The 26,007-nt window shown below is 46.2% G+C and overlaps 1 protein-coding gene across 1 annotated transcript in view; it reads right to left on the reverse strand.

The window, feature by feature from the left end:
- Positions 1 to 9,926: 9,926 nt before the first annotated feature.
- The window catches only part of ARHGEF12 (Rho guanine nucleotide exchange factor 12), a gene marked incomplete at its 5' end in the record, with an annotated part of 81,673 nt that continues 65,592 nt past the window's right edge, over positions 9,927 to 26,007 (reverse strand). Inside the window, 14 exons of the mRNA XM_085560214.1 lie at positions 9,927 to 10,758; positions 11,913 to 11,985; positions 13,053 to 13,366; positions 16,351 to 16,806; positions 18,852 to 19,079; positions 19,426 to 19,502; positions 19,649 to 19,738; positions 20,469 to 20,556; positions 21,043 to 21,210; positions 21,604 to 21,679; positions 22,877 to 22,954; positions 23,059 to 23,159; positions 24,518 to 24,632; positions 25,630 to 25,755. Of these exons, the coding sequence (XP_085416340.1) occupies positions 10,748 to 10,758; positions 11,913 to 11,985; positions 13,053 to 13,366; positions 16,351 to 16,806; positions 18,852 to 19,079; positions 19,426 to 19,502; positions 19,649 to 19,738; positions 20,469 to 20,556; positions 21,043 to 21,210; positions 21,604 to 21,679; positions 22,877 to 22,954; positions 23,059 to 23,159; positions 24,518 to 24,632; positions 25,630 to 25,755 (2,001 nt within the window). The remainder of the gene's footprint in view (positions 10,759 to 11,912; positions 11,986 to 13,052; positions 13,367 to 16,350; positions 16,807 to 18,851; positions 19,080 to 19,425; positions 19,503 to 19,648; positions 19,739 to 20,468; positions 20,557 to 21,042; positions 21,211 to 21,603; positions 21,680 to 22,876; positions 22,955 to 23,058; positions 23,160 to 24,517; positions 24,633 to 25,629; positions 25,756 to 26,007) is intronic.

Here is a 26,007-nt window from a genome sequence, read left to right on the forward strand (position 1 = left end):
CTCCTGCCCGGGGAATCCTGCCAGGGATGTTCCTGGGCTCACCAAGGCACAGGGGAGAGCAGCAGGGCTTGGAAATGGAGATCCTTGTCCCAGAGAGCAGCACAAAGGCATGGGACCAGTGCAGGTCCAGCTCAGGGCAGACCCCAACCTGTTCTGGGGTCTCAGTCCAGACCCAAACCTGGTTTGGGGTCTCAGTCCAGACTCAAACACGTTTTGGAGTCACAATCCAGACCCAAACCTGTTTTGGGTTCTCAATCCAGACCTCAACCTGTTCTGGGGTCTCAGTCCAGACCCAAAACTGTTTTGGGGTCTCAGTCCAGACCCAAACCTGTTCTGGGGTCTCAGTCCAGACCCAAACCTGTTTTGGGGTCTCAGTCCAGACCCAAACCTGTTTTGGGGTCTCAATCCAGACCTAAACCTGTTTCAAGGTCTTAATCCAGACTCAATCACATTTTGGAGTCACAATCCAGACCCAAACCTGTTTTGGGGTCACAATTCAGACCCAAACACACTTTGGGGTCTCCATCCAGTCACAGACACATTTTGAGGCCTCAGTCCAGACCCAAACATTTTGTAGTGTCTCAATCCAGACCCAAACAAATTAGGGGGTCTCTATCCAGTCACAAACACATTTTGAGGCCTCAATCCAGATCCAAACATGATTTGGGGGCTTAATCCAGACCTAAACACACTTTAGGTTCTCAATCCAGACCTGGTGCCTCAATCCAGCCCCAAACACATGTTGAAGTCTAAATCCAGCCCCAAACACTTTTTGGTGCCTCCACCCAGCCCCAAAAGCCTTTCCCAGCAGCAGCTTTGCCAGGAAGGTGTAGGAAATCCTGTGGTGCTGCACACGGATGAAGCTGCCCCAGTTTCCCCAAACTCCAGGCTGGTTTTTTTCTGGGAATAATCCCACACCTCCAGACATCTGGAACAAAGAGCCTCCAGCAGTGCCCACTGCTTCCCTCATAGCAGGTTATTCATCCAAGCAGTTAAATTCCCTTTTTCCTGTCAGCTGCACAGAGAGGGGCTCTGATCTCAAACTGACGCGGAGGTGAGCAGTGAATCATTTAAAAAAAAATTTAAAAATCCACATTTATCTACATAGGTGGCTGTATTTCAGCAGAACAGTAAATAACAGCCCCACTGCAAAAACAAAAAGTCAAATTCAGGCAGAGCTGAGAGATTTGAGGGGATAAAAGGCACTGAAAGTCAAGATTTGACTGAGACACAAAGAATAAATCTATATTGGGTGTGGGGTTTTTTTCCACCCAGGTTCATAACAAGTTTTTATTGGTAATAGAGGACGTCCAAATGAGATAATTTTCAAGATAAGAGCTGCTCTGAAGGAAGCAGTGAGAGGAGCAAGTAGCCTGTGGTAGTTATATAAAAAAGCCCAGCTAATTATAAATATATATTTAGATAGCTCCAAGAAGTTGGTAGGATGAGTTAGATAAATAAGGAACATTATGTGGAACAGTTTGTTTGCCTTGTCTTCCATGCAAAAAGGAAAATGTGTGTGAGTTTCAACGAGCTGGAGAGCCAGGAGTGGCATCTGCCAAATCCTGCTGCAGGATCTGGGAGGATATTCCTGGTCCCAGCTGAAGAGGCTCCACACCCTGGCTCCCCTTTTGGGAAGCCTTCAGCTGCCACCTAATCCCAAACTGCACGTGGGATTGGGGATTTTAGTGCCTGAAGCTTCCCAAAAATGGATCCCACCCCCTCTCAGGTGCTGCACACGCAGTGAGAGCCCCGGGAGGTCAGAGCACTGAAAGAAGGTGCAATATTTAAGGAATTTGGGATTTTTGCCACTTTAGGGACGGGGAACAGAGCAGTGACAGGATCTCAGGAGGGTCACACAGAACATCTCAGCTGCCACAGGATCCATCCCCCCAATCATAAATATTGGAATTATCATTTCCAGCCTATCTTTCCTTCCATATCACACTTCCCCTTGCTCTTTTTTTTTTTTTTTTTGGTATCCTCCTCATAATTACTGCATCAAAGGATGTTTTCTCCTCTGTGCATCCCATTCACACCCCAAAGAGAAAGGAAAGCAGTCATTTAAGTGAGGCAGAAAAAAAACCATCCAACCAAAACCCAACCTCTCTTTGAAATGTGGGGAAAACAAAAGATGAAGAGACAAAAGATGAAGAGACTTTCAAGTGAGGAATGAGTAAGGGAAGGGAGGAACGAAGAATGAAATGAGTCATGGGCAGGTTGGGACAAGGACTCAGGAGGAGACCTCTCATTTTTGCAGCAGGTTCAGGGAATTCCAGCCCTGGCTGTGATTTTGGGGTAAATTCACCTGCTTTTAAATCTCCACCAGTTTATACAACTTTTCCAGGCAGAGGTCAGAGGTGTAGAGACACCTTTTATCCCTGCAGACCTGCAGGTCTGACTTCTCCCATGTGCACAGGGCACATCTTCCAGCTCTCATAATTCCATGGAAAGTTCCAGCTCTCATAATTCCACCTCTCATAATTCCATGGAGAGTTTCACATCTCATAATTCCATGGAAAGTTCCACCTCTCATAATTCCATGCAGAGTTTCACATCTCATAATTCCATGGAAAGCCCCACCTCTCATAACTCCACCTCTCATAATTCCATTTAAAGTTCCACCTTTCATAATTCCAGCTCTCATAATTCCATGGAAAGTTCCACCTCTCATAATTCCATTTAAAGTTCCACCTTTCATAATTCCAGCTCTCATAATTCCATGGAAAGTTCCACCTCTCATAATTCCACCTCTCATAACTCCATGAAGAGTCAGGAGAGGAAGGCAGTGAAGGGAAGACTCAGTCTTTAGGGGAAGGAGCACCTGAACAGGGAGATTTGGATCTGCTGAGAGCCCAAGCCCCAATTTCTGTAAGGAAAATCCAAGCATGGAGGCCTGATAATTCCGTGGAGAGTTCTGGCTCTCATAATTCCATGGAGGGAAGGAGAAGAAGGAAAAGGAGAAGGAAAAGGAGGAGGAAGTGGAGGAAGAGGAAGAGGAGAAGGAGAAAGGAGGAGGAGGAAGAGGAGAAGGAAGAGGAAGAGGAAAAAAGGAAAAAAGAGGAAAAAATGAAAAAGAGGTAAAGAAAAGAGGAAAAGAGGAAAAGAGGAAAAGAGGAAAAGAGGAAAAGAGGAAAAGAGGAAAAGAGGAAAAGGAGGAAAAGGAGGAAAAGGAGGAAAAGGAAGGAATGGAGGGAAAAGAGGAAAAGCATAGGCTCAGTCCTAGGGGAATGAGCACCTGGGCAGGGAGATTTGGATCTGCTGAGAGCCCAAACCCCGAGTTTTGTAAGGGAATTCCAAGCACGGAGCCCTGAGGAGCAGCTGGAGCAGAGACCAGGCTGCTGCTGTGGATTTTGGGGCAGGAATTTGTGCCTAAACCAGAGAACTGGGTTTGCTGAGAGGGAGAAGCCGAGCCTGGAGTCATTTGCTGTTCCCGGGGCACATCCAGAGCCACTGCTGTGCCTGGGGGGCTGTCACAGCATTTCCAGCAGGAAAAAACCACCTGGGGGAGAGTTTTTTCCAGTTTCTGAGGTGGACTGATCCAGTCCAGCCTCAGCAGAGTTTTCTCTCAGCTCCCATCTCGCAGAGGGAGATGGATGAGGCAGAGCTCAGCAGTGACAGGGGCAGCTTTATTATGGCACAATAAAGAAATTGCAGAGGAGAAAAGATGAGTTCAATAGAAGCTGCAATCGAGGCTATTTGACTTCTGCTGCATGCACGCCCCGAAATGATGGTGATGAATCGTTCAGGGGGGCTTCTGAAATCCAGTGAACCCATTTAACCCAGGAGAGGAGTTCCCAAAAAACCAAGCGTGCAAAAAAAATCAGCATTTGGAGGTGAAAGAACAGGTGAAGGACAGGCACGGGGCAACATGGGGCAGTTCTGATATGGAGTTTTTGTGGTGAAGAGCCAGAGAAATGGGATTAAACTTCGTAGTTTTGAAAGATGGAAGAAGGATTAAAAAATGCCACCAAGAAGGGTTTAATCTCCCCCTCATCACAAGGCCCAAGCAGCTGGAGTTGCATCAAAGCCATCTTTATAAAACTCGAGAGAAAAGGGTTTTTCAAAGCGAGCTGACAAAAGAAAAGCACAAAGCTCTCTCCTCCCTGTGCTAATTCAGAGCTGAGAAGTTGTTTCAGCAGCAGAAGTGGGCTCTGAATTGAATTTTGGAGAGACAGAAGGAAGGGAGATGTGCTCATTAATATCCCAGCATAACAATAACTCCGGATAATGCAAATTATTGCCAAAGCTCCGGAGAGCTGAGAGAAATGGAGATTCACTCTGGAGCTCCACTCCACGGAGTTTATTCAGCAGCACTGAGTAAATATCAACAAGAAGGTTAAAATATTGATCAGGGGAGATGCTCCACGCTGAATAAGCTGCAGACATCTGGAAACAAACAAAGTGCTGCAAGAAAGGAAGAGGCTGGGATATTTTGGGGGTTTTATTCTGCCAAAAGCCCAACTCGATGATTTGCAGCTGTAAACTGCAGCTGAGGAAAATAAGGGGGGGAAAAATTCAGCTTCCTGATTAAAGGAAAGGCTGGCGGTGGATTTTTGGTTTGGGATGTGGAGAAATGCAGGAGGGTTCAAGCAAGAAATGCACTTGGATGGAATAATGGAATTTTTAAGGCTAGAAAAGCCCTTTAAGATTAATAATTGATAATATCAACCCATCACCCACAATGGCACCACCTCAAGTGCCACATCCACAGGTTTTTGGATGCTGGCTCCACCACTGCTCCAAAGCCTGAGCACCCTTCCCATGGAGAAATATCAGAAATACCCAGCCCAAATATCAGAAATACCCAGCCCAAATATCAGACCTGAATCTCAAGGCCATTTCCTCTCACTCCCAATTTCCTTCTCCCAGGATTAGTTCCCAGAAGTGCTGAAATCAGTGAATGGGGCTGGACACCAACGTGCAGCTCTGCAGGAAGGCTCTGAAATCCCTCAAAAATCACAGCTTTATTTTCACTGACCTCACCAGGACGGAGCTGGAAGTGGCATCAAAACTTTTGGCTCCTTCAAAAACTCCCCTGAGCTTCCTTTTTTTAATAATAGGTGTCTAAAAATTTTGGAAGAGTTGTTAAAACATTTTAACCCAGGCATATGCTCAGAGTTAACCCCAGGCTCTTTCCCAGCTCGATTTTGGATCAGACTTGGAAGGAAACACATCCAAATTTTTTGGGTTTTTGGTTTTTGTTTTTCATTCAGGGAGTGCTGGGCCCAGCTCTGATGGGAAACATTTCTCCCCAAAATGCTCAGCCCAACTGGCAAAGAACTTGTGCCAGGGACTGGACAACTTCCATCCTACACCAACCTGCCATCAATATTTTGAAAGAACAAAACCTAAAATCCATTGAGGAGTTGACAAAAAAAAAAGAAAAAAAAAAAGGGGGGGCGGGAATTATGGGTATTTTTCAATAAATACCAAAGGGATCTTTGCTGAGAGAACAAATGGATTCAACAGTTGTTTTTTGTCATTTAGGGAGGTGGAGGGACAGAATGCCACCCTAATTGCTCAGAACGCCCTGGAATCATGGAATGGTTTGGGTTGGAAGGGACCTTAAAGCTCTTATAACCCAAAAATAACTCAAAATGACCCAAAAAAATGACCCAAAAATAACTCAAAGTGACCCAAAACGGACTCCAAATGATCCAAAATGACCCAAACCTCACCTGCAATGCTTCCCTGAATCCCCCTCATGTCTTCCCTGCCTGTGGAGAGATGAATTCCAGTGTTGTGGATGTGAAAGAGCCCCAAAACTGCAGCAAAACAACCCCAAAAATCCCAGCTGGGATTCCAGGGCAGGGGAGCTCGGATTTCTCTGAGCTGCTGAGTTTTTGAATCATTTATTTACAGCAAGGCAGTAAAGGGAATATATAAAATAACATTTAAACAGGCAAAACACGAAGAGCATCATTAGGAAAGTGTAATAGAGCTCAGATTACCAATTATAATAAAGTAATAAAGAAATCTCTCAAGGAGCTTCGTGTACATAATGCAGACAGGGAAGGAAAAAGGAAAAAAAAAAGGAAAAGCTCCCAAGTTTTCAGGAGTAAAGCTGATTTGTTTTCTCTTTTGGTGGTGTTGTTCATTCATTTATTTCTGCCAGCTTGTCTGTCAGGAATCATCACCTTCCAGGGAAGCTAAAGACAGGAATGTCACTAAAGCCAGGGATTCAGGGAGAGCAGCCTCTGCTCAGAAATCACCAAACCCTCAGCACAGATGTTCCCTGTTCAAAAATTCACAGGTTCCCTCAACAGCTGAGTTTTAATTTCACTTCTCTTTTACAGTTCTGGGTCGGTCCCAGCGGAGGGAAAAAGATCCAGCAGCAAAATGGGAGTGCAAATAAATATTTGCAAGATGCTGAGGTGAAATTTCACACGGAAGGGTTGCACAGCAATGATTCCCAACCTTCAAAACAAATCCCCTTTTAAAAATAGCAATCAATTAATAGGATCAATTCATTAATTTAGCTGAACAATGGTTCTGGTTGGATTTAAAAGGACAAAGAAGCCAGAAATGATTTGGGATTGAAAGCAGAACTCCATGCTCTGGCTGCATCAGCTCTGAGCTTCTCCAGAATTCATTAAATTGCTGTCTGTGACCAAGGCAAGCAGAAATTCCTTAAAAAAGGCAGAAATTCCCTTTATAATCTCACCTGCAGGAGCACCCAGGAGGGCCCTGGGGGTGCAGGACACACCAAGGCTTCGTTCCTGCAGGGAATCTCCTGAAGGGTCAGCTCAGCTGGGAGCAAGGGGGGGTTTCCTTTCCTGTAGTTGGTGCTCTGTCAATTAATTAATTAAGTAATTAATAATTCATAAAGTATGAGCAGCAAAAATACAATCAAGGTACTTCAATCTCTGGAAAAAAATTCATCAGCCCCAAGGAAACTTTCCTTAGCCATCATTTGTCCTTTAAACACTCAGGCAATTACAGCCAAACTACCCCAAAAAATCCACCAGACAAAGCTCATTTTCCTTTAAGCTTATTTAATGATATTTGAAACGCTTAAATTTTCTATTTCCCAGGTCCTGAAAACAGATTTCTTTTTTTTTTTCTTTTAAGTGACCAATATTTAATTCCAGAAACATACAACCCGATCAGCTAAGTCATAAAAGAGCTATTTTACAAACATACATCTGGATAATTAGAACAATAAAGTCTTTTTAGACATTCAAACATGATCAGTAAAAATACAGGATTATTAATAAAGATTTTTGTGTATTTTTTTTTAAAGAATACCTCCAGATTTTTTTTTTCTTCTCTTTAAAGTAAATCTCTGTTAAGAGTACATGATTGTATGTTGTACAAAGAAAATAAAAATATTCTAGTATGAAGAGAGCTCCACAAGACTTAATTCAAAATAAAACAGCAGTGTTTTGGCTGCAGTATCCCTTTTGCAGTACATCTGCTTGTCAGTTGGCACCTTTGGGGAAGGGGAGGGAATCCAGGGATTGCTTTGGGAGAAAATACTGGATCCAGGAGAATGGAATTGAACAGCAGGGAGATAAAAATCAGAATATCCAATCTGAGAGCACTGGAACAGTGTCTGAGAGCTCCTGAGCTTGGCACTCCTCACCCTGTGATCCCACCCCTACACACCAGGGCAGTCAGGGATCTTCTGCAGGAGAAGGGAATTCCCATTCCAAGGAAATTCCATCTTGAGCTTTTGGCTTTTCCACCAGCTGTGTGACAGCAGAAGGGAAATGACCTCTCAGAAGATGTTCTTACATCCTTGTTCCCAAAATAAGAAATCCTTGTTCTTCTTGTGGGGAAAAGGGGGAAAAATATTTTTGGGGTGAGGGGCTGGGACAAAAAAAAAACCAAAAAACAAAACTCCAGAGAACTGTTTGGATAAGGGAATGCCAACCAACGGGGGGGAAAGTAAAATGAAAATTTAATTTTAAATGAAGGGGAAATCTTATGGCTTAAAGGAGGGAAAAAAATCTGTGGGAATCCTGAATAGTGCATTTGAGCCCCAGCCCGAGGTCTGTGCTGCTGCAGCTGTGCCAGGGAGGAAAAAAGGAGTTCCCTGGGGAAAGGAATTCCCTGGAAAAAGGAATTCCTTGGAAAAGGGAATTCCTTGGGGAAAGGAGTTCTCTGGGAAAAAGGAATTCCCTGGGCAAAAGGAGTTCCCTGGAACAAAGGAATTCCCTGGCAAAAAGGAATTCCCTGTCCCTCCAGGGGAGGGATCCCTGCCCACCACCATCCCTGTTTGTGAGGATGAGCTGGAAGCAGAGCCAGCAGGAGCCCAGAGTGGGATTTCTGTCCCCACAGAACTGGGCTCCTCCAGCATTCCCGAATTTCTGCCACCCCAGCCTGGCCCTGAGGGGGAATTCCCCCTTACCCACCCTGACAGGGAAGGGACACACTGCCCCTCACCCTGTGGGTCACCCCGAGGCAGAATGAGGGGATGTGGGGGGAATCCACTCCACTCCAGCAGGCAAAAACGTGAATTCACAAACTCGCTGCATTCCCAGCTTTTCACAGAGGGTAAATCCAGGAACCACCAGAGACCTTGGAATTCTGGCAACCTGGAGAGCCCCCAGCGAGGATTTTGTGCTCAACCACAGGAACCACCCAGGCCTCCCCAAACCCCACCTTGGCTGCTCTTCCAGAACATTCTCCCAGAGCCAGACTGAGCTCCCTCTGTTCTGGAATTCCATGGAAGCCTCTGGGAACCCTTCAGATCACTGAGGTCACAAGAACTGCTCCTGGTTTTGGAGTGTCCGGGGAAAAGGGGTCCCAGCCCAGCTGTGGCTGTTCCAGGCTGGGCGGTTCTCAGAGGAAATTTGGGTGTTTATAACCTGGGAATTGTGGGGCTGAGGTGAGCAGGGGAGAGCCCATCCATGAGGATGAAGTGCTGGGTTAATACTGACAGTAATCCCACACATTTGGTGCATCCCAAAAATCCAGGAGCTCCTGGCTGCTGCTGGCAACAACAGGAATTCCTCCCTACCCTCCAAAAAGGGCTCCTGGCTCCAACTCCCACACCAAATCCACCTCTGCTCCCTCTCCTGCCACCTGAGCTCATCCCCCACAGGTTCCTGGGGGAAGAGGAAGAGCTGGGATTGCTCTGACAAGGGACAGAGGTGATTTCTTGCCAGCAGCTAAAGGGAAAACGTTTGGTTTAGAGGAGCAGGAGGATCCTGGTGCTGAGCAAAGCTCTGGCTGTCCGTGGGATGTGCAGGATGCTCCCTTGAAGAGCTGAAATCTTGGGAAGAGGCTGTGCTCCTCACACACCTGGCAGGAGCAGCCCAGCCCAGGCTGGAACCACGCTGTGCCAAGCAGGGCAGCAAAAATTCCTGATCACCCTCATTTGCTAGGGAAAACCCCCCAGAAAAACAAGGAGGTGCCTAAAGGGCAGTGAATGCAGAATTCCTTGCTGTCAGACCCATCCTGTGTGAAACCCAGCATGGGGGGGTGGATAATGAATGGAAACGGGCTCAGGGTTACCCGAATTCCCATCCTGGCAGGAATTCCAGCTGCAAATCCCACCAGGACAGGCCTGAGGAAGTGCCCAAGAGCTGCTTCAGCCTCCCCAGGTCACCGCTCTCCCTCTGGGTGAGAACACATTGGCACGAATGATTTCAAAATCAAAAAAAACCAAAACAAACAAACAAAAAAAAAACCCGGCAAAATTCAACAAAAAACCAAGCCCACCCCAAAAAAACAACCCCAAAGCCCACCCCAAGCCCTCAGCAAGACATACTTCAGGTACTAAAACTTACTGGCCCTATAATCAGCAGTACCTGTGGCTAACTCCATGGCAGCCCTTTTTCATTCAGTAGTGAATCGGGGGCAGAGCTGCCCCACATCTTTGAAACACTTCTGGGTTTGCATTTTTTCCTCTTTTTTTTTCTTTTTTTTTTCTTTTTTTTTTTTTTTTTTGATCCAGAGAAGAGTTACAAAAGTGCTGCAGGTCCAAGTAAATTTTTTTATCACTTTACAAAGGAGACAATGATCAAAGCCAACAAAGTCAAGGAAAAAAAAAACCAAAATGAAACCTCTTTCTCCTCTCCCAGCAGAGGAATGGGAAAGGGGAGAAGGAAAATTTGCCCATCTCAAGTGCCTGGCTGTTTAGTGCATGGAAAATTCCTGCTCCACACGTGGTGACATGAGCAATTCCCATGCAGTTGGTTGGATACAGACAAATTCCAGCCATAAATTCCATCCTAACACCTTCATGAGTAGCTCCTGGTAGTCTGAGTGCCAGCAGGGAGTGCAGAGTCCAGTCCAGTGAGGAAACACCTGCACACAGGTCCCCCCCTGTCCCCTCACCAGGCAGGGTGGGCCACATGCAGGGGGCCAGAACTGTCACTACCCAAAAATAGAACAACAAAAAAAGGCAGATTAAAAAAATTAAAATGTGCTTTTGATACACGGAATGAAGTCAAATAAATACATTGATTTTTTTTTTTTCTTTTAAATGTCTAAATACAATTTTTTTATATCCTACACCCAAAGCTCTGTACATTTGGTTTGGCTTTTTTTTTTTTCTGTTCTGAAAAAAAAAAAATTGAATTTCTGGTAGGAAGGAGAGGAGCAGAATAGAATAGACTCCCTCACTGACAAGATAGTGCAGATGCCCCACAGGAAAAGCACCCCATGCCCACTTTGCTAGAGAATGGTTCCTGTTTGGATGCTCCAAACCCTCATCCCAGAGTCCACAGGGGAGACAGCGGGTGCTGTGTCCTGATTCTCTTCATCCAGTCCTCAGCCACTCCTGGAAACACGACTAGCTTTTGTCTGAAAAGGGGGAAAAAAAAAAGGGAAAAAGGTGGTGAGGGACAGGGATGTGCTGGGAGATTGGCGCCCTGTTCTTTCAAAAGTTGTAAAGTTCTAAAAGTTTTCGGTGCCTTCTGATGTTTACATGTTTCTAGTGGAGTTCTCACCAGTGTTCATGTAAATAATTAATTATTGTTTTGCATTCTTCTTTGTGGGAGGAGAGAATTGATGGGCTGTTGGTTTGACCAGTGTGGTTGGAGAGGTGGAAATTCCATCCTCCAATCCACTGTCACTTTTAGAAATCTATATATTGTGAGGTCAGAAATAAAGCTTCCTCTTTCCCCTCTTTTGTATCTTAAGGGAATGTGTGAGTTATTTTGTGGCAGGAGGTGAGTGTGTGGCACCTCTGACAGTCCCAGGGGCAGAGTTGTGCTCAGTGGCAGCCTCACACCCATCTCACCCTCAAACCTGGCTCAGGAGCTCAGCAATTCCTCCTGGAGGGCCCCAGGGAATTTCAGGAAGCTCCCACCACTCTGGCCTGCCTGGAGGAGAAGCTGCAGCCTGGGATGGAGGCGTGGGGCAGCTGGAACAGAACTTGCCAGAGCAGGAGGAACGAGCTCAGCTGAGCCTCCAGGATGAGCTGACCTTTCCTGCAGGCAGCACTGCCAGAGCTGCTCAGGGAGGTGAAACCTTTCTGGGCATGTGAGAAAGGCCAGTTGGAGCTCTGGTACCTCAGGATTTTATATTTTTCATCTATTTGTAACAATTCTTTAGTGTGTAACTCCAAACTCCACACACAGTGTGAGCTGCTGCTTCCCCATTTGGGCAGACACAACAATTCCTCTCCAGGCCTGGCAATCGAGGACACCTCACTGCCTCAGCCCTGAGAGATGGAAACAAAAGTGAGTCGGGGGAGCAAATTTGGGACAAATGACTTCATTAGCTGAAGCTCTAATTGGCAGATTAACCCCCAAAATGCAAATGGAACAAACTTATAAAAGTGTGAAACCCATGACCCAATCTTCATTTTGGGTGGGTTTTGTCTGCTCTAAATGTACCTGAAGGCCCTTCAATGAATATAAGTGCTTTTTATTCTCTTAATTCTGTCTGGCCTCTGTTTTCAGGTGTCCCAAACACTCGACTTTGTGCTCTGGGTTTGATTCTGGGGCTCCTACCTGAGTGCTCTCCTGTGGAGGCTGAGCCAGCCAGCCCCTGGCGCCGCAGAACGCTGTAATCCTCCTCAACCTCCTGCAAAACAACAACAGCCCCAAAACTCAACTGCCTCTCCATTTACCAAGCATTTACCATCAGGAAAAAGGGAAGTTTCACTGCTGCAAACAGCCAGGTTGGAGTGAACCCCCTCAACTCCTTCATCAGCAGCTTCATTTGCATGCAAAATTCTGATTTCAGGGAAATTAAAGGCTGGCTACTGGATGTTTCACACATCAAACCTTCTGTAGTTACTCTATAAAGAGAATCCCCATCCCATGCAAAAATTATATGGAAAATACAGACCCTGAAAACCTCAATATTGGTGCAACTCAGAGTCTTCATCTGACACCACGAGCAGCAGCACAGGAGAGATTTCACAGAATTACCACGGCTGGAAAAGACCTTTGAGATCTTTGAGTCCAACCTCTGCCCTAAGACCACCCTGTCACCAAGTGCCACATCCAGTGTGTCCTTGAATACCTGCAGGGATGGGGATTCAACACTCCCACCTCTCTGTGGAGAACTTCTCCCTAATCTTCATGCCAGGAATCCCACCTCTCTGTGGAGAACTTTTCCCTAATTTTCATGCCAGCAATCCCACCTGTCTGTGGAGAACTTCTCCCTAATTTTCATGCCATGAATCCCACCTCATTTTGGAGAACTTCTCCCTAATCTTCACGCCATGAATCCCACCTCTCTGTGGAGAACTTTTCCCTAATTTTCATGCCAGGAATCCACATTGCTCAGGCCAAGTGTCCTGTTGAAAACTCCACTTCTGCAGGCTTCCCACCCCTCAGAAATTTCTCCAGATCAAAATCAAAGCAATGAAGAGCCCTCTAGCTCCAGCATAACTACTGGCCTGTCGTGATCCACAACTCAATGCACACAAAACAGCAAAAAAAGCCAAAGATTCTGCTGTAAAGTCTTCCAGGAGTTAGAACCAGAGATGGAGAGAAATGTGGCTGTGCTTTTGCCCATCAGAATTATTTTAAAGCTTTTTTCCAACCCAAAAAAACCTGAACGGGCGTGGAAATGCTCACACACTCAGGCGACCATCCAACTAATATACCACCACCAATAAAAAGAACAAAAAAGCAACGCACCTTCAGCTTCTCCAGGGCATCCTCGATGTTGTGGATGTACTGCATGAGCTGCACTCGGATCTGCAGCGGGAGCTGGGGGCTGCCCAGGAAGGGGCAGGGCTCCTCCAGCCCTGGCCAGCGCAGCTCCTCGGGGAAGGGCGAGCTGCCCCCGTCTGAGCGCGCGTCCCGGGGGGACAGGGGCTGCTGCTGCTGCTGCTGGGGACAGCCCAGGGCGGGCTGCTGGTGGGAGGTGCACTGCAGGACCAGGGCGGACACCTCCTCGTCCGTGGAGCTCTCCTGCACGGCTCCGTAGCCATCGAGGATCAAGTAATTTCCTGCGGAGACAACGGCGTTTGAAGCTTCGGGGCTCAGAGGGGGTGAGAAGATTCTGAGAGGCAGAAGTGGGGGTGTCCCACAGCCCATCTCCTGGGAAAAATGTCCCACAGCCCATCTCCTGGGAAAAATGTCCCACAGCCCATCTCCTGAGAGAAGATGTCTCACAGCCCATCTCCTGAGAGAAGATGTCTCACAGCCCATCTCCTGGGAAAAGATGTCCCACAGCCCATCTCCTGGGAAAAATGTCCCACAGCCCATCTCCTGAAAGAAGAAGTCCCACAGCTCATCTCCTGAGAGAAGAAGTCCCACAGCCCATCTCCTGAGAAAAATAAAATTATTTCCTGCGGAGAAAATGGGGTTTGACTCAAACTATCCCCAAAAAGCTTCAGGACTCAAGAGGGTTTGAGAAGAATCTAAGAGACAGAAGTAGGGGTGTCCCACAGACCATCTCCTGAGAGAAGAAGTCCCACAGCCCATCTCCTGAGAAAAGATGTCCCACAGCTCGTCTCCTGAGAAAAATTAAATTATTTCCTGCACAGACAATTGAGTTTGATTCAACCATACTCAAAAAGCTTCAGGGCTCAGGGGAGTTTGAGCAGATTCTAAGAGACAGAAGTGGGGGTGTCCCACAGCCCATCTCCTGACAAAAATGAAATAGTTTCCTGCAGAGACAATGGGGTTTGACTCAAACGATCCCCAAAAAGCTTCAAGACTCAAGAGGGTTTGAGAAGAATCTAAGAGACAGAAGTAGGGGTGTCCCACAGCCCATCTCCTGAGAAAAGAAGTCCCACAGCCCATCTCCTGAGAAAAATCAAATAATTTCCTGCACAGACAATGAAGCTTGACTTGACCACCCCCAAGAAGCTTCAATACTCAAGAGGGTTTGATCAGATTCTATGAGACAGAAGTGGGGCTGTCCCACAGCCTGAGAAAAGTAAAATGATTTCCTGCAGAGACAATGGGATTTGACTCAACCATCCCCAAAAAGCTTCAGGGCTCAAGGGGATTTGAGAAGATTTTAAGAGACTGAAGTGGGGGTGTCTCACAGCCCATCTTGTGAGAATAATCAAATAATTTCTTGCAGAGACAATGGGGTTTGACTTGACCACTCTGAAGAAGCTTCAGGGCTCAGGGGGGTTTGAGAAGATTCTAAGAGGCAGAAGTGGGGGTGTCCCACAGCCCATCTCCTGAGAGAAGTCCCACGGCCCATCTCCTGACAAAAATCAAATAGTTTCCTGCAGAGACAATGGGGTTTGACTCAAACTATCCCCAAAAGGCTTCAGGACTCAAAGAGGGTTTGAGCAGATTCTAGGAGACAGAAGTGGGGGTGTCCCACAGCCCATCTCCTGAGAAAAGAAGTCCCACAGCCCATCTCCTGAGAAAAATAATTTGTGAACACTCCAAAGATTAGTGGTGCTGTCAGACTCAGCTGGTTCTGAACAGGTTCAGAGATCAGGGATGGTTTTTACACTGTGCATTAAAAAAAGCCCATAATTAAATGGACAGCACTTGGACTCAATGATCCTTCTGGCTCCTCTCCAGCTCAGGATATTCTGTGAGCTCACCACCTCCCTTCCTGCTTGCCCAAAATCTCTGTTTCTATGATAATATCTCAAAATCCTGCTCTTGCACTAATGGCACCTGACAAATGCAGCTGCTGGATTCCCAAACTCCACTCCCCAGCCCTGGCACTTAGGATGCTTTTAGATGGGTGAGGTTTAAAGCAGAGCTTGCTGATATGCTAGAAGATAAAGTAATTACACACAGAAAATGCTTTCACACCCTGCACCCAGAAACAGGAGTCTATTTAATGAATATCTCTAAAACACCACAAGCAAAGCCAGCAGAGGGGACTCAGAATTGACTAAAAACAGATCAGTCTCATTTTGATGTCCCCAGTTAAAAAAGTAAACAGTGGAAGAGGTGACAAATAAATTAGATGCTTCGAGTTGTTGGCTCAGTTTGAATAATTTAAAATGTCTCAGTGAGAAAAATTATTTGCACTATGCAGTTGGAAAGCAGCATTGGGGCAGTCATAAATTGGCTTATCCACGTGGATATAATCCAATTTTTAAATAAGAGCATATTTATGGATAAGAGACTTCTGTGGGGCTGTTAGTGTTGAATCCACCTGGTAGCAGCTGCTTCTACTACAAAATGCACATGAAATAAACCTCAGGTTCTGTGCTAAGTTTGGTGTGCTCAGGTAGCTGTCAAATAGCCCATGTGCAGCAATAACAATAATAAAATAATAAACTTTTCAGGGGTTTGGAGTGTGGCAAGGTTACAGGAGACTATTACAGTGTCAAATTGAAGCCTTGAGTTTCTTTCCCGAAGCTTGATCAGGAAAAGGGCTTTAAAAAGTGCTTTGCCTGCAGGGAAAACCTTTTCCCTACAGATCCCTGAGGCAACAGAGAGATGAAGTGATCCAGGCCAGCCACAGCTGAGCTGTGCTTGGTGCCTGTGCAATTCCTGTCACAGGCTTGTCCTGAGTCCCCAGGCTTCTCCATACAACTTCAGCTTCTCCTCCAGCACATGAAGAATGAGCCAGGAGGCTCAGCTCCATTAAATATCCTGGTGACATCTGGGGGCCGACTGTCCTACCCCAGATAAACAAAATGTGAAATGTTAAATGCCCCTGGCCATGCCATCACCCCATTCAGCTTCTCCAGCACATAAAGAATGAGCCAGGTCCATGAAATGCCTTGGTGAGAGCTGGGGGCTGACTGTCCTACCCCAGATAAACAAAAGATGAAATGTTAAATGCCCCTGGCCATGCCATCACCCCATTCAGCTTCTCCTCCAGCACATGAAGAATGAGCCAGGAGGCTCAACTCCATTAAATGTCTTGGTGACATCTGGGGGCCGACTGTCCTACCCCAGATAAACAAAAGATGAAGTGTTAAATGCCCCTGGCCATGCCATCACCCCCTGAAGCAGGACCTGGCCATCATCACCCCCTGCAGGAGTGCCCCAGGCTCACCTGAGATCCGAATTTGCACCTCCTCCTCCTCCTCCTCCTCATCCTCCTCCTCGTCCTTCCTGCCCAGCAGCTCGCTCTCGCCGGGGTTCTCGTCGCTGTGAGCTTCCCGGGCATCGAAGAAACGCTCCCCGCTCTCCTCAGCCCCCAGCCCCTCCAGCTCGGAGCTGGAGCCCTCCAGGTTCGTGCTGTCCATGGGCAAAGCGCCCCTGGCAGCGGGCTCCGGGCACTCGGCGGCAGCCCGGGCGCCGTGCCCGCCCGCGGCCGCTCCAGTTCTGCCGAGGCTCCCGTCCTCTCCAGGCTGCTGGGATTTGCTCTCTGGAGGCTGCAGCTCGTTGCCACTCTCTGTCTGGGCTTCCTGGGACACGGTCCTGAACCTGGGCAAGCGCTGTCTGTCCTCCAGGGGTCCCTTCTCGGCCAGGCCCAGCTGCTGCACCAGGAGCTGCCTCAGCAGCCCCACTGCAAGGACAGGCAAGGCTCAGGTGAGATGGGCAGGTGACAAAATGACAAAACTACTTCAACTTTCACCCTGCCAAGGAGCTGTGGGATTCCCACCTCAAGGAAACTGGGAATATTCCGCTCAGGTTTGAAATGACAGCAAAAAAATTTTAAGAAGCATTTTCCAAAAAATTCCTTCTGGCTCCTCTCCAGCTCAGGGTATTCTGTGAGCTCATCACCTCCCTTCCTGCTTGCCCAGAAGCATTTTCCCTAAAATTCCTTCTGGCTCCTCTCCAGCTCAGGGTATTCTGTGAGCTCATCACCTCCCTTCCTGCTTGCCCAAAATCTCTGTTTCTATGATAATATCTCAAAATCCTGCTCTTGCACTAATGGCACCTGACAAATGCAGGCAATGCTCACAGAGCACAGAAGGGATTAAAGCAGACACAAAGGTCACCCTCTGACAGAGGTGTGACTCCTTGCTCTTGGTTGGAAAAACAGGGATAAAAATAAATGTATGAAAGGCTCCAGCCTCACTCCCCTGTTTTACCTTATAATATGTCAGGACAAGCTGCATCTCCTTGGAGAAAAGCAAAGAAATTGTCTCCAGAGATTATCCTGAGTGCCTAGGTTTTACCCTTCACAGGAGCTCACAGCTGTGGTTAGAGCAGGGGATTCCCACCTCAAGGAAATTGGGAATATTCTGCTCAGGTTTGAAATGACAGTAAAAAAAAAAGAAAAAAAAATCTAAGAAACATTTTCTCTAAAATTCAATGCAAATTTATGCCTGGTTGAACTTCAACCCACATTCCTTTAGTTCCCAAATTATCCCAACCAAACACTTCATAATAGGGACATATTGTTCCAAACAAAAACGTGCTGCTGTCAAGAGCCTCAGATTGTTCCTCCTCACCACAAAATGCTCTTGCAACACCCAAAAAAAGCTGGGATGTCACACAGCAGAACTGTCACTCAGCTCAGGCTCTTGTCACAATGTTGGAGAGCTGCTCTTTTAACTCTCAACACTCAGGAGATGCTGTAGGGTCACTAAAATTCTCCTTACACACCCCCAGACTAAGATTATTTTAGCTGTGGTCTCTAAAAACAAGTACCAAGAATATCTGTCCAATATTCAAAACTAGAAAAGAACTTTAAATCCTCTGAGAAGGAGAATAAATGGAATTAAAGGTCTGAGATAACTCTGAGACTGCAGAGAACTGTCATTGCTTGGACAGAGAGATGGAAAAGGCAACTGGGGCCAGGGATGTAAAAGTTCTGCATTTTGGTAAAAGCAAATATTCCACAGACTCTTCCCTCCAAGTACAGCTGAGGGACTTTGTGTCCCTTCCAGAGTTGCCAAGGAGAGATCTGTGGATTAATGAATTCATTCAAATTTTAGGGAGTTATATTTAAGAGCTGCACCGCCAGAGCTGACCCAGCATAGCCCTTCATCCCTCCTGTGAAAGGAGAGCAGAGGAAGTGATAAAAAACCTTAAAAGTAATTTCAAACAGTGATTTGTTCATCAGGAAAACTTCTTAAAAACAATTTCAAACAGTGATTTCACCTTCAGGAAAACTTCTCTACACACAAGTGTTGATCTAATTAGACCCAACCACCTCCCAGGTACTCAGGAAAATCTGAGCCTGGGCTTTGGATGTAAGTGAGCTTAAGAGTTTGTAGGATTTTACAGAAAAAAAAAAAATAAAATTGTATTCTGCAACACAAGCAACATCTCCAGTTCTGCTCCAGTGCTAGGGAAATAAGGCCAGGGCTGACTGCCTTGTCTTTAAAAACTGCTGAGCAGCAATGGCACTGGGCACTACGTTCTGCAATGTAATTCTGCCATCAAAGCACTCATGGATGCTAGAATTTCGTTATCACCCTCATTTGATACATAAAACCCCAGAAATGCCTAAAGCCCAGGGAAGGGGCAGTGCACAGATCCAGAACTCTTTGCTGTCACACCCTTCCCATGTGAAAGCCAGCCCAGGGGGATGGATAATGAATGGAAATGGGCTGTTGGACCAAATTGCCCCTGCAAAGCCCAGGCCAGGGTGGTACTCACAGTTCCTCAGGGCATCCCGTGCCCACTGCCCCTCGGGCACCGAGGCTGAGCTGCTGGCTGGGTGCTCATAGCAGGCAGAGGAGTCCTTCAGTGCCAGCTCTGCCTGCTGCACCTTCTCAAACTGTGCCTCAGCCCCCAGCAGCCCTTCCACCTTGGCCTTTTCGGACATGATGGGTGAAGAGGACTGAGGGTTCAGTATCAAGGGAGACTCCAGGCCCAAATCTTTATCTAGAGGACAAAAAACAAAAATTCAGGTGAAACAACAAGGATAAAACTGCAGGAAATTGCACTCTGGAAAACACTAATGTTCTTGAGCGTGGCTTTGCTACAAGGCCAGCTCTTTCCAGGGTTAAAAATAACTCTCTAGCAGTTTATAAATCAGATGGGAAGAGGACAAGGTGCATTTCCAAGAGGTTCAGCATCACTTCTCTGAATTACTTGTAAAGAAATCACCCCTTTCCAGAAAAATCTCAAAGCTGCCTTAGGATCCTCAATCCCCCAGGATTATGGCTGGGCACACCTGTACTCTGTGGAGCAAATCTCCTGCTCCCACTTCCCTGAATCCCTGCTTTACCTGGACTCTGCAGGCTGCTGGCAGGAATGTCATGCTGCTCTTTGAGCTTCTGCTGCTCCTCTTCCTCACGCTCCTCTCTGCAGGGAGGAAAGAACAAACACATCCTTTCAGTCAGCTTCATCTGCAGGGGAATCCATGCTTTGGAGGACAATTTGTAAGCAGGAAAAGGGGTGCTGGAGAAAGAAAAATCAGCTTTTTTTTAATTCCTGCAGGTTTGACTTACTCGCCAGGGCCTGACTGAGGCAGTGGGATCACTCTTCTGCTGCTCCCCATTTTTACAGTTCCTGCCATCTGAGCTATAAGGTCCTGCCAGCTGCAGCAGAAACAGCAAATAAAACCATGCAGCAAGTGAAGCAAAATAAGCATTTCTCTATTTAATCCTCTTAAACACAGTTGATAGAATTACTGCTTCTTTTAACAAAAATAAATGTCTTTTTTTATTAAGTTCTGTTACATTCAGTCCCCCCAGGAACACCCTGAAATCACCACAGCATAAAGCTCAGCTCACCTGGATGCTCTTCAGCAGATAGAAATGACAGACAGGACCTTATCACTTGTCAGACCAACCAGTTAATTGATATATATAAATACATAAAAAAGCATTATTTCACACATCACTGAAGTGTAATACATGCAACATGTATCCCATAAACACATTTATCTCTGTGTAGTCTTTAGGAGAAAAGAGTTTCTCCCAGTAAAGCTTTTAGCCATGGAATCCAATTCCTGCAGTGGGGTGTTTATGATGCCAGAATGCAAATCTGCAAACATCTCTGGTGCTGCATGAAGATGCAGGATTATTTCTGTGTCTGATCAGGCAGTCAGGCCCAAAACATTCAGAATTTTAAGAGTAAATAAAAGCATTTTGGAGGTCAGGAAAGAGTTTGGAGTGAGCCAGCTGGGAGGGATTTTCCATAGATGCTTCCTACAGAGACCACCAGGTTTCCAGCTCAGTTTGGAGAAGGAATCAGGGAATTCATGGGGTAAAAGGTCTCTCAGGTCCAGCAAAGCCAGCAGCAGGGGGAATTGACCCCAGCACTTACACATTCTTCTCTGAGACAGTCTGTGCCACCAGCTCGTAGATGTGAGCCCCCGTCGCCGACATGGAGATGACGAAGAAAGCTTTGTTATCTGCACCAACACAGGGAAGGGGACTGAAACAGCTGCCAGCCCCCACACAGCTTCCCAAAAATTCCTACATAACCCAGCCCAAAGCAAGGGAAAAGTCCATGAGATAACTCTCCAACACTCATACAGAAACACTGACCTTGTCTTAGCAAAGAAATGTGCCCTCAAAGGAAAAAACCCATTTCAACCCATTTTGAAAAAGCTCCATTTCTCCTCTTTTCCCTTCTAATAATTTCCAGAGTGCTTTTCCTCTAACACAATCAAAGTACTTTCATTTAAAGGTCTATTTAAAACTCAAGCAAATGCCTATTACTGATGCAAAGAAGTTAAACAGCTCATCCATACTAAGCACGATGTTGGACAACCAAGAATTAAGCCTACGCAGTTTTCCATGTTCTACTCTGAAAATCTACACAAAATCATCTTCCTCAACTGAGCTAATCTTTATTTTTGGCTTCTCTTCTTGCTTTCTCAGTGGGTTGCACTGACCTGTGGCCACCTGGCGAACCAGCACAGTGTTGAGTTTGATGATGGGGCTGAAGGTGTGTTTGCTGTCAGCTGTGGATGCCAGGATCTTGCTGTGGCACTTCAGCACCAGTTTGTCATCTTGTTTCTGCAGCAGCACCAGGATGTCCTCCAGCAGCAGAGTGTACAGATCTGCCCAGAATGCAAAAAAAGCCCCAGGATGAGTTAAAAGATTCCCATCAGAAAGCAGAAAGCTGCATTTCTGATTACTCATGCAGAGGCAGCAATCAGTGCTGTGCCATTCCAGGCAAAGCTTGCAAATCTTCCTGGTGAAAACTCCAGCAGAAAGCTACAGATGGAACTGGATCAGCTCATGAGTGACTGCTGTGTCCCTGCGTGGCCCTAATGATGCTCCAGCACATCTCAGAATTGACAAGAATAATTTAATCAGCTCAGAGAAGCACACAGGCATTATTAGAGGTGGCAGTAAGAAGCATAATTGGGAGCTGCAGCAGAGCTTTTCCCACCTCTCCTTCCCAGCAAACCCACCTAGAGCCAGGGGATGAGGGGATGGCCCAGACTCACCGATGGTTTTGTCACGATTCACCTTCCAGGTCAGGGGCCCTTCATGGAGCATCTTTCTCTTTGTTAGATCCAGGTTCTGTCACCAGGGAAAAAAAAAAAGTGAAATTTCCATGGAAGCAAGTCATGAGAAAACACAGGAATGCCAGAGGGACTCCAGTTTGGAGCCAAGCAGCTAAACCCAGGCTGGGAAAAGAAAACATGGAGCAGGGAACCCAAAATCGTGTCAGAGATGCTGTTTATCACTTTCCCTCTTCCACTGCTGTTTTCCACATGCCAAGTGCCACAGAGTGAGGAATTCTCCCACCAAGTCAAGCTCCTGGGGCATTAGGATGTCACCCTGTTTCCTAGGAGGGGTTTTTCCAATACCCCATATTCAGCTCCAGCATTGCAACTGATGAATGCTGCAGCACTTGATTTGCAAGTCAAGTGTGCCTACAAATTATTTACAAATCATCCCAATGATCTGACAGGTTTTGTAATGTCAATGGATTCTTCAGGCACTTCAGTGCTTTTGACATTTAGATCTGCAGGCAAGCAGAAGTGACAGTTTTCACAATTCATCCCTTCCAAGTCTCAGAGTCTACAATCAGTGACAGCGAGATTTCGTAGCTGCCAGAAGTTCTTCCTTCCCTTGCTAAATGCTTGCAAGTTTATTTGGGGAAGGATACATGATACAGTTTTATAGAAAAGTTGGGTTTTTTTTTTGATTCACACTGACTTTGGGGGAGATGGGGAAGAAACCAGCAGGTAACCAGCTTCCAACAAAACTGCAGGGATTTATAGGAGCCATGAAACAGAATATTTTGAACACTGGACTTCAGGTTTTATTTAGCTGTGTGGATCTGCCAGGTTTCTGTACAAGCTCTCTTTTTAAAGCCAATTCCACTGTTACACCTCAGGGCTCTCCAAGGCCTCCCCATTTCCAACAGCATCACTAAGACATGCACTCACATGAGATAAATATCCACAAAAATCTAATTATCTGCCAGATATCTCTTCTGGGATACAGTGCTTGAGCTTGCAGGCCATAAAGGCTTGTTGCACAGAGCTGACAAGCTTCATCAGCACCATGATGTGCAGAACTGGGCTGTTAGAGCCACAGAAATCTTCAGGAAGGTGGCAAAACTCACATTTCTGAGACTAACTGTTTTCATTTTCATTCAGAAATATTTATCTCCAAAGACCACTTGACTGTGCATCAGAAGAAGCACAAAGTGAACGACAGGGCTGCAAACTCCATTCACCCAGGGCTGGTTTTGATGCTCTCACTCACCCTGAACTCATCCATCATGGGATCCTCTGACTGCTTCAAGTAGGAGAGGTCGAGTCTCCGCTGATAATCCTCCAAATGCTGCAGGAAATGTAAGGAATTGGTCACTTGGAGCAGCAAAACTGCCCCGAGTGCAGCTTTATTGCTGTCCCAAAAGCCCTGGGTGTTCACTCTGGCCCTCCCACCTGCTTGTTCTCCGACTCTTTGACAGCCTGGTTCACGTGGTTGAGGATCTGGCGACAGTGATCTGCTGCTTTCTTGACTTTCTCCTTCTCCTCAGGCAGCTCTGCAAGAATAAAACTGAGTGGGGCAGTGCTTCCCAGCAAAGGTTTCACCAGCCAGCCCTGCGCTGCAGTTTGCCAGCCTCAAATTGGACAAAGAGGGGTTAAACTCACAGAGAAGTCTATCAACAGAAGCACTGCAGTAGGGATAAAAATGAGATTTGTGATGGGAGAGAACTGATTGAAGAAAAAAATCTGACAGTTAACTATGCTAGGTGTCTATACATATGAAAATATCCTGACCATGAGGCAGCTGCAGGCCCTAGAATATATATTATAATGTTAAAGTATGTCACCTGATTGCTGTTACAGGAGGAAGTTAGGGCTTTGAATGGTATAGTGATGTTTTCAGAAGGAGATTTTGCTTTTTTTTTTCCCCAAAAACCCCATTACTCTCTGTCCATAATATCTAAACCTGAAGCTTCTAAAGGAAAAATGAAGGAGACTAGGAACACTTGTAAATAGAATAAACCATTGGGATTTGAAGAGAAAGGAAAGGTGAGACATTGCCTATTGGAAGGAATTTCCTAATAAGTACTGCAGACATTATTTTTGCCACTTCATAACAGAATTTTAAGATAGTCTTGATAAAAATATTATCCTCATTGAAATATTCATATTCATTGAAAATCTGAAGCTACATTCATCCTCACAAACTACTGGACCATAGCTAAGATTCTGATGGGTTCTGATGCACATCATCAACACATAATGCAATTGTTACTCCCCCTTTTTTTAGGGCCTTGTGACAGTTCTTGACAATAATGTGGGAAACCTAAAATCCTTATTAAAGTCCTAAAATCCTTACTAAGAGTACATGCACAGGTGAACCCATCAATTCTCACCAGCAGCCACACTGAGAATTCACTTAACAGGAACATCAACCAGTACATCAAAGATAATGGAGTATCACATGCTTTCCTAATTAGGATTAGAGGGAACTTGTAGCTGCAGTCTATTTTTATGAGTAATGAAATTACCCAGCAGCAGGTATCAGATAGTAAAGCTGGGAAGGCATTTTGTGCTATTATTTATCACATTTCTACCTGTTGTGCTGGAAGTATCTTTCAGTGTAACAAATCCTAATTAAACCCCACCCTCTGCAAGAGCATGAGGACAGTCTGTGCTGCTTCAGAGGTTTGATAGATTCACTTATTTCACACTGAATTTCCTTTTTATTTTCCTAAGGAGGAACTAACACTGGATTTTTCTCTTTATGATTCTTTTTTACACCTCCTGTGCAGGAGGCAGCAGTGAGGTCGCAATGAAAACAGAGAGACACATAAAATTGAAGTGTTATTTAAAACATTTACCTAAAAAACCTGCTGAGATGGGTGCCCAAAATCCAGTGGAAAGGCTTTACCTGTGTATTTAGCAATGTTATCCAGCAGAAGGGGGTATTTAGTCAACCTCTGCATCTCCGTGGGGATGATATCCTTCAGCTGCAGCCGCCGGCACAGGGGATTGCTCTCAGCATCCTAAATTTCAACAGCACAATATCTGCATTTGTCATTTTTATTAAGGCCATAATTACCTGAATGCACAACATCTATTCATCACTTAAACATCTATTACTTCACTTTCCAGTAATTAAATACAAGACAAGAGATGCCAAGATCTATCACCCAGACAACACATCCCCTCTCCAGCTGCAATTAGGCAGAGGAAAAGCTCATCACAGCAGCAGTGCCTTCCTCCCCTCATTACTCCCCATGGGCACGGGCCCATCCCCAATCCATCTCAGTCAGCAGCACCCAGGGAACACATCAGTTTGGGCTTTCACAGCCAAACACAGGATATTTGTCAAGATAATCTCCCCTTGTACTCCCAGAGCTCCTCCCAGCCCGTGCTAATGGAGATAATGCTCTCCTGCAAATGCCACGTGGAGGCAAAGCCCACTCCTGGCAGGCACAGCAGCTGTGCAGCATCTGTCTCCTGCTCCTGGCACTCTGCCCCACAGAACCTGGCATCCCTGGGCAGCAGCCACCTCCAGGGAGATGGCATCTCCTGCCTGGGACACTGTGCTGGCCTGCATTCCATCAGGACACTCTGTGCTCCCCAGAACTCAGGGCTCCTCCCTCCAGAAACCACCAGGAGAGATAAATACAGGGCTGGAAATGGTCCCCAGCTGAAGGCAGCCTTAGCCATGATGTCACTGATAATTGCCATTAATTATCAGAGCTTTATCTAGGAGGATTCATTGGGCTGTGCTGAAGCAACGCAGAGCTTAGGGGGTTAAACTCAGAGCTTAGGGGAAAGAACTCAAAAGTCTGGTGGAGAAAACTCAAAGCATGGAGGAGAAAACTCAAAGGCTGGTGGAGAAAACTCAAAGCATGGAGGAGAAAACTGAAAGCCTGGTGGAGAAAACTCAAAGCATGGAGGAGAAAACTCAAAGCATGGAGGAGAAAACTCAAAGCATGGAGGAGAAAACTCAAAGCATGGAGGAGAAAACCCAAAGCCCTGTGGCAAGCTCACCTGCACGAAGGTCTGGAAGCGCGAGTCCTTCTTCTGGCGGGACTTGATGACCTCGAGAGCGAAGGGCTGGTTGCTGCAGAAGGTGGCAGTGGCAAGTTTCAGCTTCTCCTCTGCTGCTCCACTAAACTGTGCCAGAAAGCCAAAAAAGTCAAGTTTAGACAGGCTGGAGCTCAGCACGAGCCACCCTCAGCAGGCAGAGGCACACAGGACTGGGATCACGAGGAACAAAGGAATTATTGACAAAAATGAGGAGGTATTTCTGCCCTGGTTTAAGGCTTTGTCTTCCCAGAGGAGACCTTTACATCTCAATTCAGTTCCCCTCAAACCAGCCCTCCAACATCACAGAAACCCAGACTGGTTTGGGTTGAAAGGGATTTT

This window comes from Lonchura striata, chromosome 24 (assembly GCF_050655825.1).
Source record: "Lonchura striata isolate lonStrDom1 chromosome 24, ASM5065582v1, whole genome shotgun sequence".
Lineage (NCBI taxonomy): Eukaryota > Metazoa > Chordata > Aves > Passeriformes > Estrildidae > Lonchura > Lonchura striata.